The sequence below is a fragment of the Gorilla gorilla genome, chromosome 1 (assembly GCF_029281585.2).
Source record: "Gorilla gorilla gorilla isolate KB3781 chromosome 1, NHGRI_mGorGor1-v2.1_pri, whole genome shotgun sequence".
Taxonomy (NCBI): Eukaryota; Metazoa; Chordata; class Mammalia; order Primates; family Hominidae; genus Gorilla; species Gorilla gorilla.
This window is the reverse complement of record NC_073224.2, coordinates 64,572,198-64,596,892: the sequence shown is the minus strand read 5'-3', so window position 1 is coordinate 64,596,892 and position 24,695 is coordinate 64,572,198. Positions and strand designations below refer to the sequence as shown.

At 33.8% G+C, this 24,695-nt stretch overlaps 1 protein-coding gene and 1 long non-coding RNA gene across 3 annotated transcripts in view; one reads left to right on the top strand and one right to left on the bottom strand.

Annotated features, from left to right (window-relative positions):
* The window catches only part of RGS18 (regulator of G protein signaling 18), a 29,539-nt gene extending 5,921 nt beyond the window's left edge, over positions 1-23,618 (top strand). Inside the window, exons 4-5 of the mRNA XM_004028068.5 lie at positions 17,228-17,394; positions 20,224-23,618. Coding sequence (XP_004028117.1) covers positions 17,228-17,394; positions 20,224-20,481 — 425 coding nt within the window. The 3' untranslated portion in view covers positions 20,482-23,618. The remainder of the gene's footprint in view (positions 1-17,227; positions 17,395-20,223) is intronic.
* LOC129531652 (uncharacterized) overlaps positions 17,505-24,695 on the bottom strand; it is a 556,454-nt gene continuing 549,263 nt past the window's right edge. Inside the window, exon 8 of one of the 2 annotated variants that reach the window (XR_010135176.1) lies at positions 17,505-20,432. This is a non-coding gene — a long non-coding RNA (uncharacterized lncRNA). The remainder of the gene's footprint in view (positions 20,433-24,695) is intronic. The other variant, XR_010135174.1, reaches the window with a different exon arrangement.

Sequence of the window (24,695 nt, the reverse complement as noted above, 5' to 3'; positions counted from 1 at the left end):
ACCAAAATAATTCTTTATTGAAAAATACAATTTGAAAAGGGATGGTGGCTTAGGGTGATAGACAATATATCCATGAGACCAAAACAGAAAGGTCACTGATTTTTGCTCTATTCCACAGAAATCAAATGATTCAGGGAGGTGTTCTGATAATTCTATTTTATTCTAATTTTAGTCACACAGTTTCACTCTTTTAAAATTTAAAAAAAAATGAGTAAAGTATAAACTTCAGTTAAAAATTATGCATCAGTGTTGTTTCAGTAATTGCAAAAAATGTCCCATACCAACATAAGATATTAATAATGGGGAAATTGAATCGGGGGCATATTACCTTCTTCTAAATCTGTACTACCTTCTGTACTACCTTCTTGTTGTGGGAAGTCAGGGACCCCAAAAGAAGGGACCAGCTGAAGCTATGGCAGAAGAATATAAATTGTGAAGATTTCATGGACATTTATCACTTCCCCAATCAATACTCTTATAATTTCCTATGCTTGTCTTTACTTTAATCTCTTAATCCCATCGTCTTCATAAACTGAGGATGTATGTCACCTCAGGACCCTGTGACGATTGCGTTAACTGTGCAGATTGTTCGTAAAGCGTGTGTATTTGAACGATATGAAATCTGGGCACCCTGAAAAAGAACAGGATAACAGCAATGTTCAGGGAACAAGGGAGATAACCATTAGGTCGGACTGCCTGGGACCCGGGCAGGACAGAGTCATATTTCTCTTATTGCCGAAAATGGGTAAGAGAAATATCACTGAATTCTTCCCCCAGTAAGGAATATTAATAATGAACAGCCCTGGGAAAAGAATGGATTCCCTGGGGAGGCCTCTAAAAATGGCCGCTCTGGGAGTGTCTGCTTTATGCCGTTGTAGGTAGGGATGAAACATGCCCTGGTCTCCTGCAGCACCCCCAGGCTTGCTAGGATTAGGAAATTCCAGCCTGGTGAATTCTAGACAGACTGGTACTCTGCTCTTGAACCCTGTTTCCTGTTAAGATGTTTATCGATGACAATGCTTGCACAGTGGGACTTGAAACTTCATCAGAAATTGTAGTTTCACCCTGGCCTTGTGACCTTGTCCTGCCCATTTGCCTTGTGATATTTTATTGCCTTTGAAGCATGTGATCTCTGTGACCCACACCGTGTTCACACACTCCCTCCCCTTTGAAAATTGCTAATAAAAACTTGCTGGTTTTGTGGCTCAGGGGGCATCACGGAACCTGCCGATGTGATGTCTCCCCCAGACACCCAGCTTTAAAATTTCTCTCTTTTGTGCTCTTTTCCTTTATTTCTCAGACTGGCTGACACTTAGGGAAAATAGAAAAGAACCTATGTTGAAATATTGGGGTCTGGTTCCCCTGATACCTTCTGCAAAATATTTCTGTAAATCTAAATCTATTGAAGAATAAAATACTTTAGAAAATGATCTCAGGAATGTTACATAGTAAATTTTAACACAATGAAGTCCATCAATAATTTAAATTCTGTTTCTTATTTCGTTCAATGGAGTTATTAGTCTATTTTTTTCTGCTATTTCTATTTATTGTCAAATTTGTCTGAAGTTTCAAAATGAATAATAAAAATTTGTAGTTTAATACTACATGTATATAAACCAGTAATTTCTAAGGGCTATTTAAATTTAAAAAGTAGTAATAAATAAAAAATGAAATATCAAACTATATCTGTCATTTGCAATCATAAATTTTTAATTTAGTTTTATCAATCTTCTCACTGGCTTTATAAAAGTTAATTTTATCAATTTGAACTTATAAAATCAGTTGATGCCAATAAAATACAGAGATATACACACATATGTGTTTTTATTTGTATACATATATGTATATGGCTCTGTGTAGGCACCTTTGAAAGGAAAATGATACTGCTGCATAACACATAACTTCCAAAATAACTTGCTAAACAGTTTTTTAAATATTATATAGAACTTGCAGTATATCATGTAGGCTTTAGAAGATCACTAAAAGAGATTAAATAGATGTATGCAATAATTCAACAGGCAAAAGAAAAGGTAATTATTGAGATAAAGGCAAGGAAACAGAGTACTAAGAGATTTTGACATGATCTGGAAAAGCAGTAAGTTTACTCTGAGGCAAAGAATAATAAACACATTACATAATTAAGTTGGGAACAAACTTTGGAAGACTTTGTGTGTTAAAAAGATAACTCAGATGGTTAGAAAGGTAAAATTCCATGCATGTAATATAGACTACCTACAAAGTTGTCATATAAAAGCTAAATTCAAAGTAAGGATCCCCTTAGAAAAACAAAATGGATAAACTTAGTGACTTAATCAATGTGTATGTATGTTATAGAGTGAGAAGATGAAGGAATAGGAAACAAAAAAGAAGGATGAGCCAAAGATTTCTAGATTTCATTTTTATTATAATAGGAAGATAATGATATCTGTAATAGATGCGAAATAGAGGAGGATGAACAAGACTTGTAAAAAGAGAACAGGGTAGAGTTTGAACATTTTTTGTCCATGGTAAACCTTATCAAAAGTTTTGCAGGGTTTTGTAAGTGCACACCTAAAATATGGAAGGCTGACTTATAGAAAGAGATTTTCTAACCAGCTCACATTGTTGATAATTGCTTATCTGAATGAAAATGTTATATCTCATGAGGGGAATTTCTATCAATTAGACAATCTTTCCACTACTACATAACTGTTCCTTTTCCATGTGTACTCTTTTATCCAGTCATTGCTAAAAACTACAATAGTTTTAACCTTTGTATTAATACCTATTTACTTGAACTTTTTACACTCTGAATTGTGGTTCTAAGTAACTTCTGAAAACAATTTGTAACATGTAGGATGGAAGTAGAATATGTAAGTCATTGCACCTCCTGGATTTAAAAATAGAAACTGACGATACTTTGGAAAATACTTATTACTAAGTTTGAGTAAAGACTACAAGGAAATGCGTACTTCACTTTTAGGGGAGGAAATGAGTACTTTTTCTTATACTTTTCACCTTGTGGCTTTTCAAGTTACAGTTCCTAATTTTTGGTTACCAATTTTCTGCAAGATAAAGAATTTCAGTGCTCTAAAAATTTAAATTTCCAACTCAAGCTAACCCATAACAAGCACAAGCACTCAACTTTTTTTTTTTTTCATATTGAATCTCACCCTGTCACCCAGGCTGGAGTGCAATGATGCAATCTCAGCTCACTGCAACCTCCACCTCCTGGGTTCAAGCGATTCTCCTGCCTCAGCCTCCCGAGTAGCTGGGATTTCAGAAGCACACCACCACACCCGGCTGATTTTTTGTATCTTTAGTAGAGACAGGGTTTCACCATGTTGGCCAGGCTGGTCTTGAACTGCTGATCTAGTGATCCACCTGCCTCGAACTCCCAAAGTGCTGGGATTACAGGCATGAGCCACCATGCCTGTCCAACAAGCACTCAATTTCTTAATTTATCTAAAGGTTAAAAATAAATAAAACCCAGTCCTAATTATAACTCATCACATAAATCATTTATTATGGCAAAAGAAACCACATTCTATGGCAAATCAGAGCTACAAAGCCAAATGTTACAGAAGAAACAATGCAACTTATTACTTCGGATATTATACGGTACTTGGGTTTCCAACTTCAGATTTTCTTGACTTTTTGTTTCATTTGGTTTCTTGGCATCAGAAAAATACTTCAACAGATGCCAGAGTTTCAATTTAGAAACATGCAATTACAAGCATTTCATATTTGTATGACACATTGAGCCAGCTTCTTCCAGTGTGAATTCTAATCCCAGGTTCTATCAAGCACTTTTGGCAGCTGCATTCACCACTGCTGCCTTCTAAAGGACTGTTTAGTAAGTTACTGCCGCTGTGTGAGAAATGGTTCCATTGTGAACTGACTTAATGCAGCTGACCAAAGTGAGTAAGAGAAACAGGAAGTAACTAATGTGCTGGGATAATCTGGTAGAGCACTGCACATTACTTTAAAAAAGTTATTTACTTAAAATTTTAATTAATAAACTTCTTTCTCATTCATCCTTTATTCATTTCTTGAATTAGTATTTTTGCTTTACTATTATATTCATATTATGCCAACAAAATCCATTCACTTTAGTTAATGCATCATGAGCACTCAGAACATACTTAGCACTTTTCTTGATATTAGTACGCTGACTTCACTTTGAATGTCTGTATCAAGCACAAGACTAACCATAGTAACAAAGGGCTTTTGCATAATATTTCAGAGCACAGCAGATGGCACAGAGTCGACACTCATGCTTGTGAATTAGTGAAGGACTCTATTTGAAATAATGTTTATGTTATTTTCTGGAAGACTTCTATTTGCATTTTATGCAAGTTGATTTTCCTCTGCTACTTTGAACAGAATAAGTCACTCTTTTAATTGTCCTTCCTCAGTCCTTGGTTCATACATGCCTGTCCTGCCCATTAATCTTCATATTCCTCAACAGTAAGGACTTTGTTTTCTTTATGGCAGTTTAGTTGTAAAGGTCCTGTAATTTTAAATAAGATGAACCTGGGTTCAAGCACTTACACTATCTTTTACCGTCTGTAAGATTTAATGCAAGTTAACTCTCTGAACGTCAACTTCTTCATCTATAAACATGAGTATAACAAGACTTACTCCGTAGGGCTGATGTGAAAATTAAATGGAATTGTGCCAATAAAAGGCATACAGCAATGTGCTAAGACCTTAATGAACACTCAAAACTCCTAACCTGTAAATACTGTTCAAATACATAACACAGTTCTCAGGTTCAGACTAAGTTTTTTTTTTAAATCAGTAATTATAGGTTAAAAAGTTATTTTAATAAATAACAATTTCAGCTATCTGGCTTCTGGGCATTTTCTTTTAGCTGACAGTACAAAAAATTTATTATAATTCTGATTAGTTAATTATAGAAGTAATGGTCATATTCTTCTGAAATCATGAAAATTATTTAATAACTCACTTTAGGAATAATTTGATATTTAAAAACTGATCAATCCATGCTTATGCATAACATGTGGCTAGAGTGCAGTAGATTAAAATCGAAAACGTTTATGCTTTCACTGGGTCAGTGCGACTTTATTTATAAGCCAAATAAAACATACTTTCTTTCCTCTTTGGAAATATGGCCTTGAAACAGGTTGTTCTTTCCTTGTAATGTAACTGGCATTTTATTTTGCCAACTTTGCTTTAATTTCCATTTAAATAGTAACTGAGGAACAAGGAAGAACAAGATAAAATGCCTCTTTTTGTGAAATGGGGAAAGGCAGGACCTATATCATAGACAAACAGATCAATAACACCCAATGGTATGCTTTTTAATATCAGCAGAAGGCACATTTCCATATGACTACTTTTTGTTTTCTTTTTAATTAGGATTACCTGAAAATCTTCTCACAATTATTTTGTTGTCCTGCTTCCAGTTTTTTCTTAATATCTAGCCAAGAAATTCTCTTCAGAAATCCACTTTATAGCAACTATTAAGCAAAGCATACTAAGATACTGACCCTGCAATAAGAAATAAGACATTTTAGAATTCTATTAAAAATTAGAAAGAATCTATCAGCTCTGAAGATAGTTATCAGAGATAAATTAAGGACTGCTTTTTAGAGTTAAGTCTAGTAAAAAAAAATGGATATTAACTTAGAAAAAGGACAAATACTTTAGCAATTTGAAAGATTAAGTAAGTATAGGTGGTAAATAGCTGGTTTCCATTATCTTAAATATTTATTAAGGGGAAAGTTCTCAAGAAGAATTTGTTTTAAGTAGTTCTGGGCAGAGGCTACAGCTAACTGCCGAAAGTTGAGTTCAGGCCAGTTGGTGCATAGATTATTGTTTTTTTGTGGTGGTTTTCTTTTACAGACCTAAACATTGCCCCACGTTTCAAATTATATTTCAATTACAGTTTAGGGTTTGAAAGGCATGTGATACGGTTTGGTTGTGTGACCTATCCAAATATCATGCTGAAATGTGACCTCTGAAGCTGAAAGTGAGCCTAGTGGGAGACATTTGGGTCACAGAGTGAATCCCTCATGAATGGCTTTGTACTGTCTTCGCAGTAATAAGCAAGTTATCATTCTTTTAGTTAACATGCAAGCTGAATGTTTACAAAAGCCAGAGACCTGCCTTTTTTCTCACTGCCTCTTATCTTGTGATACACTGGCTTCCCCTTTGCCTTCCTCCATGAGTAAAACTTCCTGAGGCCTCATCAGAAGCAGAGCTGATGAACCATGAGCTAAATAAATCTATGTTCTTTATAAATTACTCAGCCTCAGGTATTCCTTTATAGCAATGCAAAATGAACTAACATAGCATGTCAGCATGTTTTGTCTTAGTCTCCTTATTTTATTCCAAGAACATTATAGAAGACAGAGGGGGCAAAATTAGAAAAAAAAAAAGACAAGTAAAACCATAGACTAAGTAATAAAACCATCCCTCCAGTTACATAATGGAAAAGAAATAAATTATCAAGCTGCTGTCAATCAGCATCCAAACAATACTTACTCAGCTTATTTCCTAAAGTCATCATAAGGCTCCAGATTTACTTGAAGTCTTGAGAGGATATTGCAATTTAGCTTTCAAAAATTAAGGGAATATAGTCTTGGACAATTCATGACACAAACTGCTTTTATACAAGTCCAAGTTCTCAAATGCAGGTGGTGAAAGGCATTGTGGGAAGGAAAATAAAATAGGAACGTTCTAAGGAACAATAATCCCTATGGGTGCTTATGTGCTTAATATGCCACAGTACAACCAGCACATCTGATGCGCTGTTATTCACTTTGGCAATTATTTTGTAGCTAGACCATTAACTACTCTGAAAACCTATATATTTGTAGGTATTTGGAGGAAATGTACAATGTATCAAAATGCCTCAAAGAACAATTGTTCATTTATATTTCCCTTTTACAGTCTGAGAAAAGCACATGCTCAGTGTGAGAAATAAATCTTGAAAAGAATACACTAACGGAGCTACAGAAAGAAGAGCGACTTGATCACTCTTGCTTCTCAGTGGTCAGAGTTTGCTGACTCATTCAAGAATCACTTAGCAGTAAAGCCTTCATCAGACAGTTGTGTTTGACTAGAAATTATCTTACTAGCATTTCAGGACTGCAGACAAGTTCTGTAAGTTGCTTGTCAGTTTTACAATGCCTTGTCAAATTCTTTTTGAGCCCAACCTTCCCTTGTCTCTCTAGTTAATTGACTAATATGTAACTGCTAACATCCGTTGCTCATGGTAAATTTACCGAGGAAAAGAAACGGCAGGATCTCCCTTTGTCCAGTTGAAAACATCCCAATGAAGAGGCCGTGGTGCAGAAGAGACCTATGTCATCCTTTTCTTGTGGTAGTGGCTGAAATCATTCCATACTATAAAGCTTAGGAATTTCTATAGGTTGTCATATCTTTGTCTAACTACTGATTTCCTAAACAGTAAGTTCCTGGAACTCTAATACATTAAAAAGATTGTTTACAACATTAAAAAATGACGCTTCATGACAAAGAGGATAAGGTCTATATAAAGGAGGAATAAATGGTGATACAAAAAGAATAATTTGAGGATTGTATTGGTTTCCTGTTGCTGCTATATCAACTTACCACAACTACGGTGATTAAAACAACACAATTTTATTATCTTAAAGTTGTGTTAGAAGTCCAGTATGGGTTTGATCAAAATAAATCAAGATGTCAGCAGGCTATTCTTTTTTTGGAGGGTTTAAGGAAGAATCACGTTTCTGCTCATTTGGATTGCTGGCAGAATTAAGCTGTTTGCAGTTATAGACCAACTACTTCCTTCCCTTGCTGGCTGCAAACTGAGGTTCATTCCCACTGCTACGGTTTGGATGTGGTTTGTTTCTCCCCTCACCCCAAATCTCAGGTTGAAATTTGATCCTCAATGTGGTGATTTTGGGAGGGGGCACCTAGGGGATTTGTTTCTATCATGGCAGAAGTTCCCCCAGGATTGGCTTGGTGCAGTTTTCAGCAATAGTGAGTTTTCACTCTTGAAAGACTGGATGAGTTCTCAGGGGAATGGATTCGTTCCCTCGAGAGTAGGTTCTTATGAAGCCAGGCTGCCCCTCGGGTTTGATCCCTCTCTGCATATGCCCACTTCTTCTTTGGTCTTCACCATATTTTGACCCAGCACAAAACCCTCACCAGAAGCCAAGCATATGCCAGCAGGCTTCTTATACCACCGGCAGAACTGTGAGTAAAATAAACCTTTTTCTGTATAAACTACCCAGCCTCAGGTATTCCTTTATAGCAACACAAAACAGACTAAGACACCCACCTTCCAGAATACACTACATTTCCTGGGTCATGACCATCTACTTCATACTCAAAGCCAGCAGCAGAGTCAGGTCCTTCTTAGGTCACATCTCTCTGATCTACTCTTTTGCCTCTTCTACTTTTAAGGACTCGCGTGATTAGATTGGCTCTACCTGGATAATCTCCCCCATCTCAAGGTCCTGAACTATATTTAGTACCTTTTTCCCCACAGGTCCTGGAGATTAGGGCATGAACACCTTTGGAGGGTTATTTCTCTGCCTACCAAAGGAAACAATGCCTTCCTGAGAAAAATATGCATATATATATATAATATAAATATATATAATATATAAATATATATAATATATAAATATATAAAAATATATATAAATATATATAATATATAAATATATATAATATATAAATATATATAAATATATATAAATATATAAATATATATAAATATATAAATATATATAAATATATAAATATATATATAATATATATAAAATATATAAATATATAAAAATATATAAATATGTATAAATATATATAAATATATATAAATATATATAAATATATATATACACATATGTATAAAATCTGGGGCAATTGAACTTATCTGAATCTCAGTTTTCTCATCTAAGAAAACGAATATAAGACATATTCCATGTATCTGTTATAAAAATTAAATGAGGTAATGTATATAAGTAACACTTAACTTTCAAAACCTCTAAACATGTTATAAATGCAAAACCTCTTAGTTATTACCATACTTCTACCAATAGAAATTTATTATTCTTGTTTCATTTTATATGGAACTTTTTATATTAGTAACAGTCACTGACCATGAGGAATAGTTCTAGACAGCTGTAAACATTTAAAAAAATGTGGTAATCTAAGTTAAAATGAGTTGAACAGACAAAGCTACAACATTTATTTCAACTTTTTTCAGCCATAATGCCAGAATATTTGCACCTTCTTTATAAATAGCTGGATTTTAAAACATATACTTCGTGTAGAATCTTTGCTTCTATAATCATGAGAGATATTGTGTAATTTTCTTCACTTCTTTCTTAGTCTTAGTCTTTACTTGTTTTTTTTATGGGGCAGAGTGTCAAGTTTTGGTATTAGAGTTATCCTCGTCTCATAAAATGAGGTGGAAAGTGTTCATCTCCTCTCAATTTTCTCAAAGCAAGTATGTAAGATTAAAATACATTTTTTTCTTAAATGTTTGATGGAATTTACTAAATTTGGTCCGAGGTATTTTTGGGCGGAGAGAAATGTTTTATTATAAAATCTATTAATTGAATTAGGGCTACCAGATCTTCCACTTCTTCAAGTGTCAGTTTGGGTATAGGTTTATTGTTTTTTTAAACAATTTCCCTATGCCATATAAATTATATTTACTGGCATTAAGTCATTCATAATATTCACTTGTTTGTAATATATGTAAGATCTATACTAATATTTATGGTTTGCTTCCTAATGTGAAAGACTCTTGCTAGGGGTTTTATTTTATTAATGTTGTAACAGAACCAACTTTGGCTTTGTTAATCTCTGTAGTTTTTCTGTTACATATATTTTTCCTCTTGTTTTTATTTTTATTTTTTCTTCTACTATGTATTTAATTTGCTCTTCTTTTCAAATTTCTTAAGGTGGAAACCTAGATCTTAATTTTTATACCTTTCCTGTTTTTTTTTCTTTCTTTTTTTTTTTACTAGACCACCATTTTGTGCAATAAAATTCTAACCACTGTTTAAGCTGCATCTCACAAATTTTTGATCTGCTGTACTTTCACTATAATTCAAGTATAAATATTTTTCTAATTTGCCTTGTGATTTCTCTAACATGTAGGTTATTGTGTTTACTACATATTTATCACACACTGGTTATTGTGTGCTTATTTTCAAATATTTGTTTTTGTTTTGTTTTTATCTATGTTACTAGTGTCAATTATTAATTCAAACCCCTTGCGGGCAAAGGACATATCTGTAAGGTATCAAGCTTTTTGAAATTTATTTAGGCTTATATTATGAGTCTAACACAGAGTTTATCTGGGATAATATTCCTTGTGCATTTGAAAAGGTGTGTTTGGTAGATCATTTTGTAATTTTTCAATTCAGTCAAATTAATGATGTTTAAGTTTTATATATTGTCATTGATATTGTCTACTTTTTTCTATGAATTAATGAGTAAGCAGAATTAAAATCTATACCTAAATTGTGAATTTTTCTACTTCTGTTCTATGAGTTTGCTTCATGTATTTTGAAGCTCTAAATTAAGTTCATATATGTTTAGGATTGTTATGTACTAGTAATAATTGGTCACTTAAAAATTACAAAACGGAAATACTCTTTATTTTGAAGTTACTTTTTCAAGCCATGTGAAGATTTTTTGTTCAGATTTCTTATGCTTAACCTCTGCACTGTGTAACATTTTTATCCGTTTTCTTCATCTTCCTGATACTTTTCATTTAATGTGTCTCTTGTTGCCAATATGTAGTCTGTTTTTACTTTTTAACCCAGTCAGATAATCTCTGACTTTTAATTGGAATGTTTAGCTCATTTAAATGTTATCTCATCATTGATATATATGGGATTAGATCTAACATCTTACTATTTATTTTCTATTTGTTTCCTCATTTTGTTGTTGTTTTCTTTTCCTCCTTTCCTACCTTATTTAGATTAAGTAAATCTATCTTCTATACAACTGTCTGCTAGCATATCCATCCCTTCTGCAGTCTTTAATCTGTTGCCATGGCCATCCAATTTTTTTTTTATTTTTAATATTTTACATTTTATTTGCTGAATTTCAACTTGATTACTTTTCATAGTTTAAATTTTGTCTTAGGTCTTTTTTAACCTTTGTGTTTTTAAAAAAATTTATATGAGCTTTTTTAAAGTTTTTGTCTGCTATTTCCAACATTTTAGATAACTTGTGATCAGTTTTTATTGATATTTTGTCAACAAACAAAATATTGATAATAAGTCATGAAAATTTCCTTATATCACTAATTTTTTTTTGTATGTGAGCATGGAGGAAGACATAGGAGTCTAAATTATGTGGTCTTCCCTTATAGAGTATTGAATCATTTTTCTGGAAGTGAATTAAATCACTGTTGTATCCTCTTGATTTTTTTCTGATCAGCTTGATCCTTTAAGGCTGGTGTATCTCAGAATTGTCTTAGTATGAGGACAAGACCTTTCTTAGTAGTAGGACAAGACATAGTATTTATACCAGAAACACGACCTTTCTTTGGTATCTCTTCTACGGCTGAGCCAGAAATCCAAAGTCATCCAAACCTATCAAAACTCTCCTATCTCCATTTACCTCAGTCCCATAGCATCTGTCTTATTCTAGACTTCACAAAATTTGCCCTGCTCATGTGCAGCTTAGCCCTCAGTCAAGGCTCTGCAGGAAAACTGCATGGAGGCTTCTGGGTCCCCTTATAAAGCAGATTCACTCTGCACTGGTTACCAATTAAGCCCCCTATGTCTTGGGCTACAATTTTGATTAATTGCACAAATCCACTATGATAGAACACTGATACAACTAGTTAAGCAAAGCAACTTTAGTACTTGCAAATAGGCACCAAGGGATAATAGAAGCCTAGTATTCATAATGAGCTGCCCCTCAACACTCAGGAAAGCTGCTAAGAGTGAATTAAATTTTGTCTATGATGTTCCAATTGCATGGCAGCTGAGGGATCCCAGAAAGCAGCCTGTCCTGGTTTTTATGTCTGAGGGAATGCAGGTACCCCTGGGCTAAAGTGACAAAGAAGATCCTATTTTGGGGTGGCAAAGGAACACAGCAGGGTTATTCTGGTCAATTTCTCTTATCTCAGGATGTTGCATTGTCAGCACATTGTACATTTATTTTTGAGAACCACAAGTGACAAAAAAGAGAGAACAAGTTGGTACAAGGTCACTCAAACTGTCCCACACCCTTCTGCATGTTTCCTTTTTTCAGTAGCCTGACCCACAAATTCCAAATACATCATCATGCCCAAACTCTTATCTCTGCCTCCTCAATTCAGCAAGACTTCTTACTATGGTTAGCCTCCGTCTTCATGCGTACCAGTCTTAAAAATGCCCCCAGGTAGAAAGCCAGAGCAAACCTACCACTCACTTCATGTGTTTTTCTTCTCATCTGTTGCCAGTTGTATTCTGCTTGAAAACTACTGCCTCAATATTTTTTCTAGTTTTATAGTTATTTGTGGTAGGAGGACAAGTCTGGTTCCCATTACTTTGTAATGACCCTCGCTTTCTTAATAGTTTAGTAGTAATATGTTCTTTTATTTAAGGTAGTGCTCTATAGATTAAATATCAAATCAAGGGCTTTGTCCACTTCTAAAATTGCTGGTCTCTGGTACCTAGACCAGTGTCTGGAACACAGCATGTGATCAATATTGTTTCGATGAATTAATGAGTTATTCAGTGGGGAGTTCAGGATGCAAACAAAAATATTTAATAAAATAGTTGAACAAAGTAAGGAATACATTATATGTTTCAATAACTCATAGTGATATCCAACAGAGAGCAGTGTACCTCCAGAAATGTTTGTCAGCTTGCCCGAAGTCATATAGACTGGCATTTACCACAAACTCCAGCTTCACACGTTCTCAAAATTGATGCTGTCATCTTGTTAGCATGCCAGGAAGGACCCAACTCTCAGTAGAAGGCTCACATTGGCAAAACTCATGAGGTTAAATACCAAACTAATAATACAGATTCAGAAATAAAACTGTCACTGATAGCCATTTCTCTACCTTTTCATATGACCAAAGAAGCAGCCAAAATGTATTCAAAAATTTTGCTTGCCAAGCATGAAACTAGAATATTAATTAAATGTTTAATGTCATCAAGCTAAGAATTAACTTTTTAAATAAATTAGTATATTTTTAACTACATATTTTTGTCCATATTCACAATAGGACACAATTTTGTGGTTTTTTTTTTTTTTTTGCTTTTTTATGTTACCAGCTCTGATTGTCCATATCTCTTGTAAATACGATAGGTCTGATATTTCATTTAGTACACAAAATATTTCCTAGAAGTGTTTCATGTTTTTTAATATAATTCTGTATTTTTATAATTAATTCAATTATTTGTTGATAATTTATTTTAGTATTATTAAATAATTATTGAGTTATTTCTCATGTTGGGTACTGGAAATTTGGTGACAAGTTAGACCAGGGTCTTCGTCTTATATATGTTACAGTGTAGCCTGGAAAACAAAAGTTAACAGGCAACTGCAGTACAATATTTTAAGTTTACCCGGCACAGTAGAAGGACATATATGAAGGACACCCAACTCGTTCTTTAGAGATTGGTGAAGTCTTTCCGGACAAGATGAAATGTAATTTCAACCTCAATGAATATAGGCTGTATGGGTTAGATTAATAAAATTGCTTTATGGATTTAGAATAGGAAGGGAAAAGTATTCTCAACAGGAGCTAAAACTAAGAGATTCAGGAACATGGCACATGAATGGAACTATACGTGTTTCTCTGTGAGTGGAGCTTAAATCAGTGTAAAAACATAATAGGAAGAGATGAACGCTATTGGGAAATTTTAAACGGTGAAGAATCATAATAAAATTTGTACTGCAGAAAGATATTACTGATGAGAATGTGGATAATAGTCTTGGAGGATGGAGAAAGAGACAAGGAAAACCTAAATTCAGGGTCACCAGTTAGGAGGTTTTTATAATAATTTGTGTGAGAGATAGTTCCGGTCTAAATAAAAGTAATTACAGATGGCACAAAAATAAAAAGACAGATGTAGGATATATGAAAGGGGGATTTTTTTAAGATTTGATTATCAGCTATGTGTGAGATAAGAGGAAAATTAAATATCCCTGAGAATAAATGCCAGGTTTCCCATTTATATCCCTGAGTGGATAGCATCATTAAATGGGAAATGTATGCAGGGAAGGTTTGGGGTAAAGATGATAAATGTACCATTCATATGACTGATTCAGTGCTCAATTCAATGATGTTTTTCACATGTTGGTTGATATGAACTTGGAGCTCAGGAAAAAGAGGCTTCAGATAAGTTCTAAGAATCATCTGCATATTGATTGTATTTGGGTGTTGAAGTAATTTTTCAGGAAATGAGTTTAAGGGAAAGATGAAGAAGGATAAACTGAGAAGGATTTGGGGATGCAATAGTCAGAGGTGTAATAGGAAACTCTGGAGTTTAGCTGCCATTGAGGAGAATTACAGGCAATTCTCTACCGTGCCTGCTGTTGTGGAGAGATGAAATAACATATGGATGGAAAAAAATGTTCACTAACTATAACATTAAGTCAATTTGGCAAAAATAATTTAAGTAAAGTGTTGAATGGAAACCACATTTTCGTGTGTTGGAAAGTAAATGAGATAGAGGGGATTAAGAGACTAAGTGTAGAAAACTTAATCAAAGATTTTATATCTGTAAGGAGAAAAGACATGTCAGTAGCTAGAGGAATATTTGAAGTTATGATTTTAAAAATAATTTCTTGTAAGAAGATTAAAATATTTTAATGATATCAACATGTAAAAAAACTTTGTTTTTCAGAATTGTTTCTAATGCCTCATTTTGTCTACAGGTGTTAACAATATGCATAAATTACAGTTGAAGGTCAGAAAAAAGGAGTTCAGGAAAAATGTCAAGAGAGAAGATGGGCGAATAGGGAAGATAAAGGAAAGAAGAAGGAAAAGGAGAATGCAAAGGACAGAATTTTAGCAAATAGCACATTTAATGGGGAACAGAAGGAGTTAAACCTAAACAGACAACACACAAAGAAACGATCACACAGTATGAACTAGGAGATATGCCATCCTACAATCCTATGTGGAAGAGTATTTGAAAAAGGAGGGGGTCAGTATTATCAGATGCTGCCAAGTGGGAAGTCCAGATGGGACTCATGATATTTCCTTATGCAATAACTTACATAAGGAGAGCAGAAAGAGAAATGGGTTATAACTAGAGAGTGAGAGTGAATCTAAAGAAAGATTGCTAAAACTCATTTAAATCCAACTCAAATGTGATTTATTCTGAGAAAGTTTATCTGAAAAATCCATTAGGAACATATTTCCCTTCCCTCAACATTTCTATAGTGCAACTACCATACACTCAAGCAATTTCACTCCTTGGAATTTATTCCAGATAAATAAAGACTTGTGAACATTTTATAAAACTATACACAAATGTTTATAGCAGATTTATTTGTAATAACTGAAAGAAAGAAATAACCCATGTTTCCTTCAATGGCAGAATGGTTAAACAAGTGATAGTATATTCATATCATGGAATATAATACAGCAACAAAGAGAAACCATTGATACATTCATCAACCTGAATAAATCTCCAGAGAATCAGGCTGTGTGGAAAATAGAAACATCTAAAACAACATATACTACATGATTTAATTTATATAACATTCTTGAATTGACAAAATTATAGCAATGGAGACCAGATTAGTGGTTCCCTGGAGTTAAAAAAAATTACATGTGGGGAGATGTAAATATGGCTGTAAAAGGGCAACATGTGTTACACTTGTAACTTTCTGTATCTTGATTATATTAATTAATGTCACTATCCTAGCTGTGATATTTCACTGTAGTTTTCCAAGTTGTTACACTGGCGAAAACTGGATAAAGAGTACACGGGGTCTCTCCTAGGAACTTCCTACGAGTTCATGTAAATCTATAATTTTCTCAAAATAAAAAAGTTTAATTTTTACAAGGCTTAAAAATAAGTAGAGTTAAAAAAGATAGTTGAAAGAGCTTTTTTGAAGTCACATTGTCTAGTTTGAAGTCACATTGAATCCAAACTCTGCCACTTTTTTAGTTATGTAAATGTCATCTTAGTGAGCCTTAAATAAAAATTATCAAGATCACCATCATCATCACAACCACGATTACTAAAACTCTTATGGAGTTTTTAATATGTCCCACTTACTGTTCCAAACACTTGGTGTATTTTAACACATTTAATTCTCTCAACAGCCCTATCAGGTAGAGATCATTATTATCTTAATTTTAAATATTGTAAAACTAAGACACAGAAAGAAAAGGTAATATGCTCAGGGCCACGTAGTAACTAAATGAACACTAATTTGAGCCCAGACAGTCTTCCACAAGACTTAATACCTGCCCCTAACATTTATGGGGCAAGACAAAAAGTGAAAAAGAGGTCCAATGCTGTATGTCTAAATGCTTAGGAGCTATAGAAACTAATAACTTTAAAATATATATGCTAGCCTTCTGCTTTGACAAATATACTTTGTAAGCCACTTGGAAGATTATGTTTTAATTTAAAATTTTCAGACACTTAACGTTTCCACTCTATAAACATGACCTACCACCTTTTTCTTTTCCCCCATGGTTTGGTTTCACACTGTGAGCAGCTCTTTGCACATTTGAGTACACACTCCAGCCTGCAAATTGAAGCCTTGTTCATACTCGGGCCTAAGGGTATAAATACCAGTGAGTCAGTGTGTTTTTGGTAGATGGACTTGGAGAAAAGGCTGTGTAAATTCTGGAAGCATAGAGCTTTTAGTAAGGGAACCTCAAGATCCTGAATACCAAAGGCATGGTGTAGAAGTAGGTAGGATCCGGATGTTCCAACTGTAATGGCTTCTTGACTCTGTGGAATCACCCCTCACACTCTGCGAGGGGAATGGATAAAAGAGACATAAAGTGAGGTCCACCGTAGGGTGTCCCTCTTACTCTTAGGCCTAAAGTCAAACTTAAGCCTGAGTGAGATACTGGCCTTATTTCAGTGGGAATAATACTTTCCTTTTATAGTTGTGAAAACTACATGAGGGTCTCTCATGTATATTGTGCAAGATGTGTGCTGCAGTGCTGCATTAGAGGGAAGATGTAGGTTTTCTGTTAATATTTGCAATTATGTTTCATTATCAATCAGTAAATGTTTCCAACATTAATACTATTTTATAGTTATATTATTTATTTTCTTGATAGATGGACTAGAGGCTTTTACCAGATTTCTTAAAACTGAATTCAGTGAAGAAAATATTGAATTTTGGATAGCCTGTGAAGATTTCAAGAAAAGCAAGGGACCTCAACAAATTCACCTTAAAGCAAAAGCAATATATGAGAAATTTATACAGACTGATGCTCCAAAAGAGGTACAGTAAAGATAACTGTAAAAATGCATAATTGCTTTCAAAATTTTTTAATAATTTTATTTTTAAATTGTGAATTATATTTTTCCAACTTATTTTTATTAATTTTATTTATAATTGACATGTAACAATTACACATGTTAATGACAGTGTGATGTTTTAATATATGCGTGCATTGTATAATGATAAATTCAGAGTTAGCATATTCATCAAATTAAACATTTATCATTTCTTTGTGGTGATAATATTCAATATGTTCTTTTCTAGCAATCTTGAAATATACCATGTATTATTATTCACTATAATCACCTATTAGGTAATATAATGCCAGAACTTATTCTTTCTATCTATCTCTGTACCTGTTGATCCATCCTTTCTCCATCCTCCCATCCTTCCTACCTTACCTAGCTCTTGGTAACCACTATTCTGCTCTCTACTTCTATGTGAGCAACTTTATTAGATTCCACATACAAGTCAGATCATGTAGTATTTATTTTTGTGTGCCTGGCTTATTTCACTTAACATAATGTCCTCCAGGTTCATTCACATTGCCACAGATGACTGAGTTTCTTTGTTTTTTAATACCTCAATAGTGTTCCATATGTACCACATTTTCTTTATACATTCATCCTTTGATGGACATTTAGGTTGATTCCATCTCTTGGATACTGTGAATAATGCTGCAATAAACATGGGAGTGTAGATATCTCTTTAACATGCTGATTTCAATTCCTTTAGATATATACCTAGAAGTAGAATGGCTGGATCGTATGATAATTTTATTTTTAATTTTTGAGGAACCCTTATACTATTTTCTATAATGGCTGCCCTACCTTACATGCCCACCAACAATGCATGAGTTTCCCTTTCTCCACATCCTCACCAACATTTGTTATTTTTTGTCTTTTTCATTAAAAGCCATTCTAACTGAAGTGAGTTGGTATCTCATTATGGTTTCTACTTGCATATCCCTGATGGGTAATGATGTTGAACATTTTGTCCAAAATGGCACTTTATGTCTTTTTATGAGAAATGTATATTCAGAGCTAAATTTTTTAGATAATCTGTCTTTATCAAATTTGTACCCTCATACATTCTACCAGAATGTTCATGATGTTGCTGGAGGGAAGATAATTATTTATGAATATTTATCCATACAAATGGAAGACATTGTAAGATACTATCACAGAAGGAAAAGTACAATTAGAGTCACTTTTCAGAGTTATTTTCATTCTAGACTAAGAGTGAATATGATAAATTGCAACATTTAGATTCATTCACTTATTCATATTAATCACTTTCGCACAAGCAACCTCTCATAGAAACTAAAGATTTCTATAAGTGATGAAGTCAAGGGACATCAAGAAGTTTGCATCATATACCAATTTAATTTTGGCTCATCTATTTATACAGAGTTTTGTTTGCTTTAGGGCTACTTTAAAGACAGGTTAAAAGAAAAATCTTACAATAGAGAGATGAGGTAAATCTAACTAGGCAAGTTTTCAAGTGGAAAACAATTGAGATTTTCTTTTACTCCAAACTCAATGTGAAGTAATTGTGTGATACAATTGCTAAAATGGGTATAAGACTAGCAAATATGAGTTGACTGCCCTAAAATATTAATTAAGTAGAGCTTCAAAGTTTCTAATGTGTGTTTTATAAATAGTGCTTCTCCCAAAACCAACGTTTTACATAGTTTTTTTATAAAAAGGCAGCTAGTTGTATTGTGTTATGGACAAGGGGAAAGAAAGCCCCTACCTGAAAACCCAACCACCATCAGAACCAGATATATATTCAGTGCTATGATACAAGGCATTAAAGAATTTTATATCTTTAAAAGACATTCATACTACAGCATATGTTTGCTTGGAGGAAATCATAACATAATGAAATGAGCACTGGAATAAAGAGAAGCCCCACATTAAAATCTCAAATATGCCCCAGCTCATTTGTTCCCATGACTCAAATAATTTAACCTCTGTGAGGTTTAGTTACCTATTTTGAAAATGAGTTATGCTTTAATTATTTCTATGATCTTAGCAGTTCAATATTGCATTATTCTAAATTCATAGAGAGTAAGAAGGACCAGGAATTCCAGGAGAGAAGAAACAGATGAAATGCTAGTCAAGAATAGAGGAAAAAAACCCAAGCATCTATATTAGGCCATTCTTGCACTGCAACAAACACAACAGCACTATTCACAATAACCAAAATGTGGAAACAACCCAATTGTTTACTAACAAATGAATGGATACATGAAACGTGGTGTACCTATAGAATGGAATATTCAGCCACAGAAAGAATAAAGTTTTTGATACATGCTAAAAAAACAGAAATATCTGAGCCTAGGTAATTTATAAGAAAATAACTTTAATTGGCTCATGGTTCTGCAGGCTATACAGGAAGCCTAACAGCATCTGCTTTTGAGAAGAACTCAGGAAGCTTCCAATCATGGCAAAAGGCAGAGGGGGAGCAGTTATCTCACATTTCAGAAGCAGGCTCAAAAGAGAGACAGAGTGAGGTGTCACACACTTTTAAACAGCCAGATCTTGCCAGAAGCCACTCACTATCGTGAGGACAGCACTAAGGAGATGGTGCTAAACCATTCATGGGAAATCCACCCCCATGATCCAATAACTGCCCACCAGGCTCCACCTCCAATGCTGGGGATTACAATTAAACATGAGGTTTGGGCAGGCTACACACATCCAAACTATATCAGCTTTTAAGCCCACGATGCCCACTCCAACATTGCATCAGTCCTGTGCTGTTTCTCAAAGTTGTTTATATAAGCATATTAACTATAATCACACTTTTTTTCTGTTTATTCAGGTTAACCTTGATTTTCACACAAAAGAAGTCATTACAAATAGCATCACTCAACCTACCCTCCACAGTTTTGATGCTGCACAAAGCAGAGTGTATCAGCTCATGGAACAAGACAGTTATACACGTTTTCTGAAATCTGACATCTATTTAGACTTGATGGAAGGAAGACCTCAGAGACCAACAAATCTTAGGAGACGATCACGCTCATTTACCTGCAATGAATTCCAAGATGTACAATCAGATGTTGCCATTTGGTTATAAAGAAAATTGATTTTGCTCATTTTTATGACAAACTTATACATCTGCTTCTAACATATTGCATGTTTATGTTAAGATTTGGTCCCATCCTTTAAACTGAAATATGTCATGTGAAATTATTTTAAAAATGTAAAAACAAAACTTTTTGCTAACAAAATACAGTATCTGCCAGTATATTCTGTAAAACCTTCTATTTGATGTCATTCCATTTATAATCAGAAAAAAACTTATTTCTTAATCAAAAGGCAGTACAAAAAAAGTAATAATGTTTTATAAGATTGTAGAGTTAAGTAAAAGTTAAGCTTTTGCAAAGTTGTCAAAAGTTCAAACAAAAGTCTAGTTGGGATTTTTTACCGAAGCAGCATAATATGTGTTATATAAACATAATAATACTCAGATATCCAAATGTTCAGATAGCATTTTTCATAATGAATGTTCTCTTTTTTTTTTTTTTTTTTTTGGTAATAGTGTAGAAGTGATCTGGTTCTTACAATGGGAGATGAAGAACATTTATTATTGGGTTACTACTAACCCTGTCCCAAGAATAGTAATATCACTTCTAGTTATAAGCCAGCAACAGGAATTTTGTGAAGACACATTCATCTCTACAGAACTTCAGATTAAATATAATCTAGATTAACGACTGAGAATAAGATCCACATTTGAACTCATTCCTAAGTGAACATGGACGTACCCAGTTATACGAAACACTTCTGTTGGCCACAGAAACATGACCAGATTTTGTATATCTCCAGGTAGGGAACTAAGTAGACTACCTTATCACCTGCTAAGAAAACTTGCTACTAAACTATTAGGCCATCAATGGCTTGAATAGAAACCAGAGAAGGTTTTGCCCAGGACGTTTCATGTTTGGCCCTTTAGAATTGGGGTAGAAATCAGAAATGAGATGAGGGGAAGAAGCAAGGAGTCTAAGGCCCTAGCGATTTGGGCATCTGCCACATTGGTTCATATTCAGAAAGTGTTATCTCATTGATTATATTCTTGTTAAGCAAATCTCCTTAAGTAATTATTATTCAAATAAGAATATACTAATACATCTATATGTCACTGTTTTAAAGAGATATTTAATTTTTAATGTGTGTTACATGGTCTGTAAATATTTGTATTTAAAAATGCCATGCATTAGGCTTTGGAAATTTAATGTTAGTTGAAATGTAAAATGTAAAAACTTTAGATCATTTGTAGTAATAAATATTTTTAACTTCATTCATACAGTTAAGTTTATCTGACAATAAAAGCTCTGACTGAATGTTGATTATCCTTCCTATTATGTAATAAGGAATAAACATTTTCTTCTTTTAGAGTAATATTGGGATAGAAAGTATTAATTGAGTTATTGTATCATTGATCTTAATGCTATATCAGTTGTTTAAATTGTTGTGAATATAAAAACAAAGTATCTTGTGTTTCAAAAATCAACTAAAAAGGTGATTTTTATGTTTTCCTTAGTTAATTCCTATTTTCTTTTTCTGTGGCAGTCTCTTTCCATAGAATTTAATTGTTTCATATACAGACTTAAGACTCGATACAGACTTTGCAATCTCATCAGAAACATCATGGGCCGATTTTAATAGCATTGTTCTGGTACCACAAATATGTATCATGTAGCTTTTCCGTATGTGATACTGTCCAAAATCATCTGATCTCTTCGTTAAATTATGAAATATTCAATGAGATGCTTCAAACACATACCAGGACTTCTTCATAAAATTAATGACTGACTTCAAAAGTTTGCACTCTCTGGAGGAGACAACATGGACAAATACAGAAACAAGATAAATAATTGGACAACTGAAAGTAGCCAAGCACAGATGCACAGAAAAGCACTGAGTGTTGGCTGAATGATGGCAAAACGCACAAATTGAAACTAGACTTGAAAGCCTCAGTGTGCGAGCTCCCTAACTGGATGTGGGATCCTCAAAAGTTTATATAACTTCTAAGGACTCTTCCATCCACGTTCCTTTTAAGATAAAGACTCAGGATTTCTACTTTCTAGTGTTCTTTATGTTCTCCACACTCATTAATTCTAATTTGTTCACTTGATATCCTCCGAAGCAACCCTTGACTTGTATCCTAGTAAGGAAAAGAGGCAAATAAGTATAATTAATGAAGGAAAACTTAAGACTAAAAATTAATATGGGATTTTTGTCTAAGAATAGGGCACAAGATTATAGAAAACCCAGAAATATATGAAAGGAAAGAAGTCACAGGAAATAGAGCTTGATTTTTTTTTTTTTACCAGTCAAATGTATGATAACAATGTTTTTAAAGTATTGGATGATAAATAAAGTTGGGCTGAATTAGATAATTTGGGGCACTTTTTGAAGCCCATAAGCAATAGTAAATACCTAGGCTTCAAGTTATGTACATAATAAAAGCTCAATAAGTGATTGCAAAGTCAAGTGAAATCAAAAGGAAGTCAGAGTAGTATTTCAGCAAAGAGTAAAGTCTTTAATATGTGGTGCATTTTTATTTGAATTCTATCTCTACTAGCTACCAAGTGTACTATGTTGAGAAAGCTACCTAAATTCTTATCTTCAATTTTTATTTGTAATATTGGAATAAAATTTTCACAGTGTTCTTATGGTGATCAAATTGTAAATATTTGCAAAGTGCCAGCTACAGTATTAACTGACTTTATTGTGTGGATGGATTTTAGAAAGTATTCCCTGTGTTTAAGTACCACATTTTAATTATAATATAAATTTTTCTAATAATGCCTTGGTTACAAATCAAAAAATATCTTTGAGAATAATGAGATTTTTCTTGACTAAAGTATGGGGATGACTATTGCTCTCATCAAAACTTCTATAATTTGCACTTCATAAAAAATGATATTTTAGCTAAATTAAAATATGGGAACACTTTAAGCATAAGCATTTTTCTTTTATTATACTTTAAGTTTTAGGGTACATGTGTACATTGTGCAGGTTAGTTACATATGTATACATGTGCCATGCTGGTGTGCTGCACCCACAAACTCGTCATCTAGCATTAGGTATATCTCCCGATGCTATCCCTCTCCCCTCCCCCCACCCCACAACAGTCTCCAGAGTGTGATATTCCCCTTCCTGTGTCCATGTGATCTCATTGTTCAGTTCCCACCTATGAGTGAGAATATGCGGTGTTTGGTTTTTTGTTCTTGTGATAGTTTACTGAGAATGATGATTTCCAATTTCATCCATGTCCCTACAAAGGACATGAACTCATCATTTTTTATGGCTGCATAGTATTCCATGGTGTATATGTGCCACATTTTCTTAATCCAGTCTATCATTGTTGGACATTTGGGTTGGTTCCAAGTCTTTGCTATTGTGAATAATGCCGCAATAAACATACGTGTGCACGTGTCTTTATAGCAGCATGATTTATACTCCTTTGGGTATATACCCAGTAATGGGATGGCTGGGTCAAATGGTATTTCCAGTTCTAGATTCCTGAGGAATCACCACACTGACTTCCACAATGGTTGAACTAGTTTACATTCCCACCAACAGTGTAAAAGTGTTCCTATTTCTCCACATCCTCTCCATAATCAACAGAATATACATTTTTTTCAGCACCACACCACACCTATTCCAAAATTGACCACATAGTTGGAAGTAAAGCTCTCCTCAGAAAATGTAAAAGAACAGAAATTATAACAAACTGTCTCTCAGACCACAGTGCAGTCAAACTAGAACTCAGTATTAAGAAACACACTCAAAACCGCTCAACTACGTGGAAACTGAGCAACCTGCTCCTGAATGACTACTGGGTACATAACGAAATGAAGGCAGAAATAAAGATGTTCTTTGAAACCAACGAGAACAAAGACACAGCATACCAGAATCTCTGGGACGCATTCAAAGCAGTGTGTAGAGGGAAATTTATAGCACTAAATGCCCACAGGAGAAAGCAGGAAAGATCCAAAATTGACACCCTAACATCACAATTAAAAGGACTAGAAAAGCAAGAGCAAACACATTCAAAAGCTAGCAGAAGGCAAGAAATAACTAAAATCAGAGCAGAACTGAAGGAAATAGAGACACAAAAAACCCTTCAAAAATTAATGAATCCAGGAGCTGGTTTTTTGAAAGGATCAACAAAATTGATAGACCGCTAGCAAGATTAATAAAGAAAAAAAGAGCATAAGCATTTTTCTAAAGAAAAAGCTTTTTTTAAAAAAAACCCTTAACTTTTTAGTTATGTGCAGT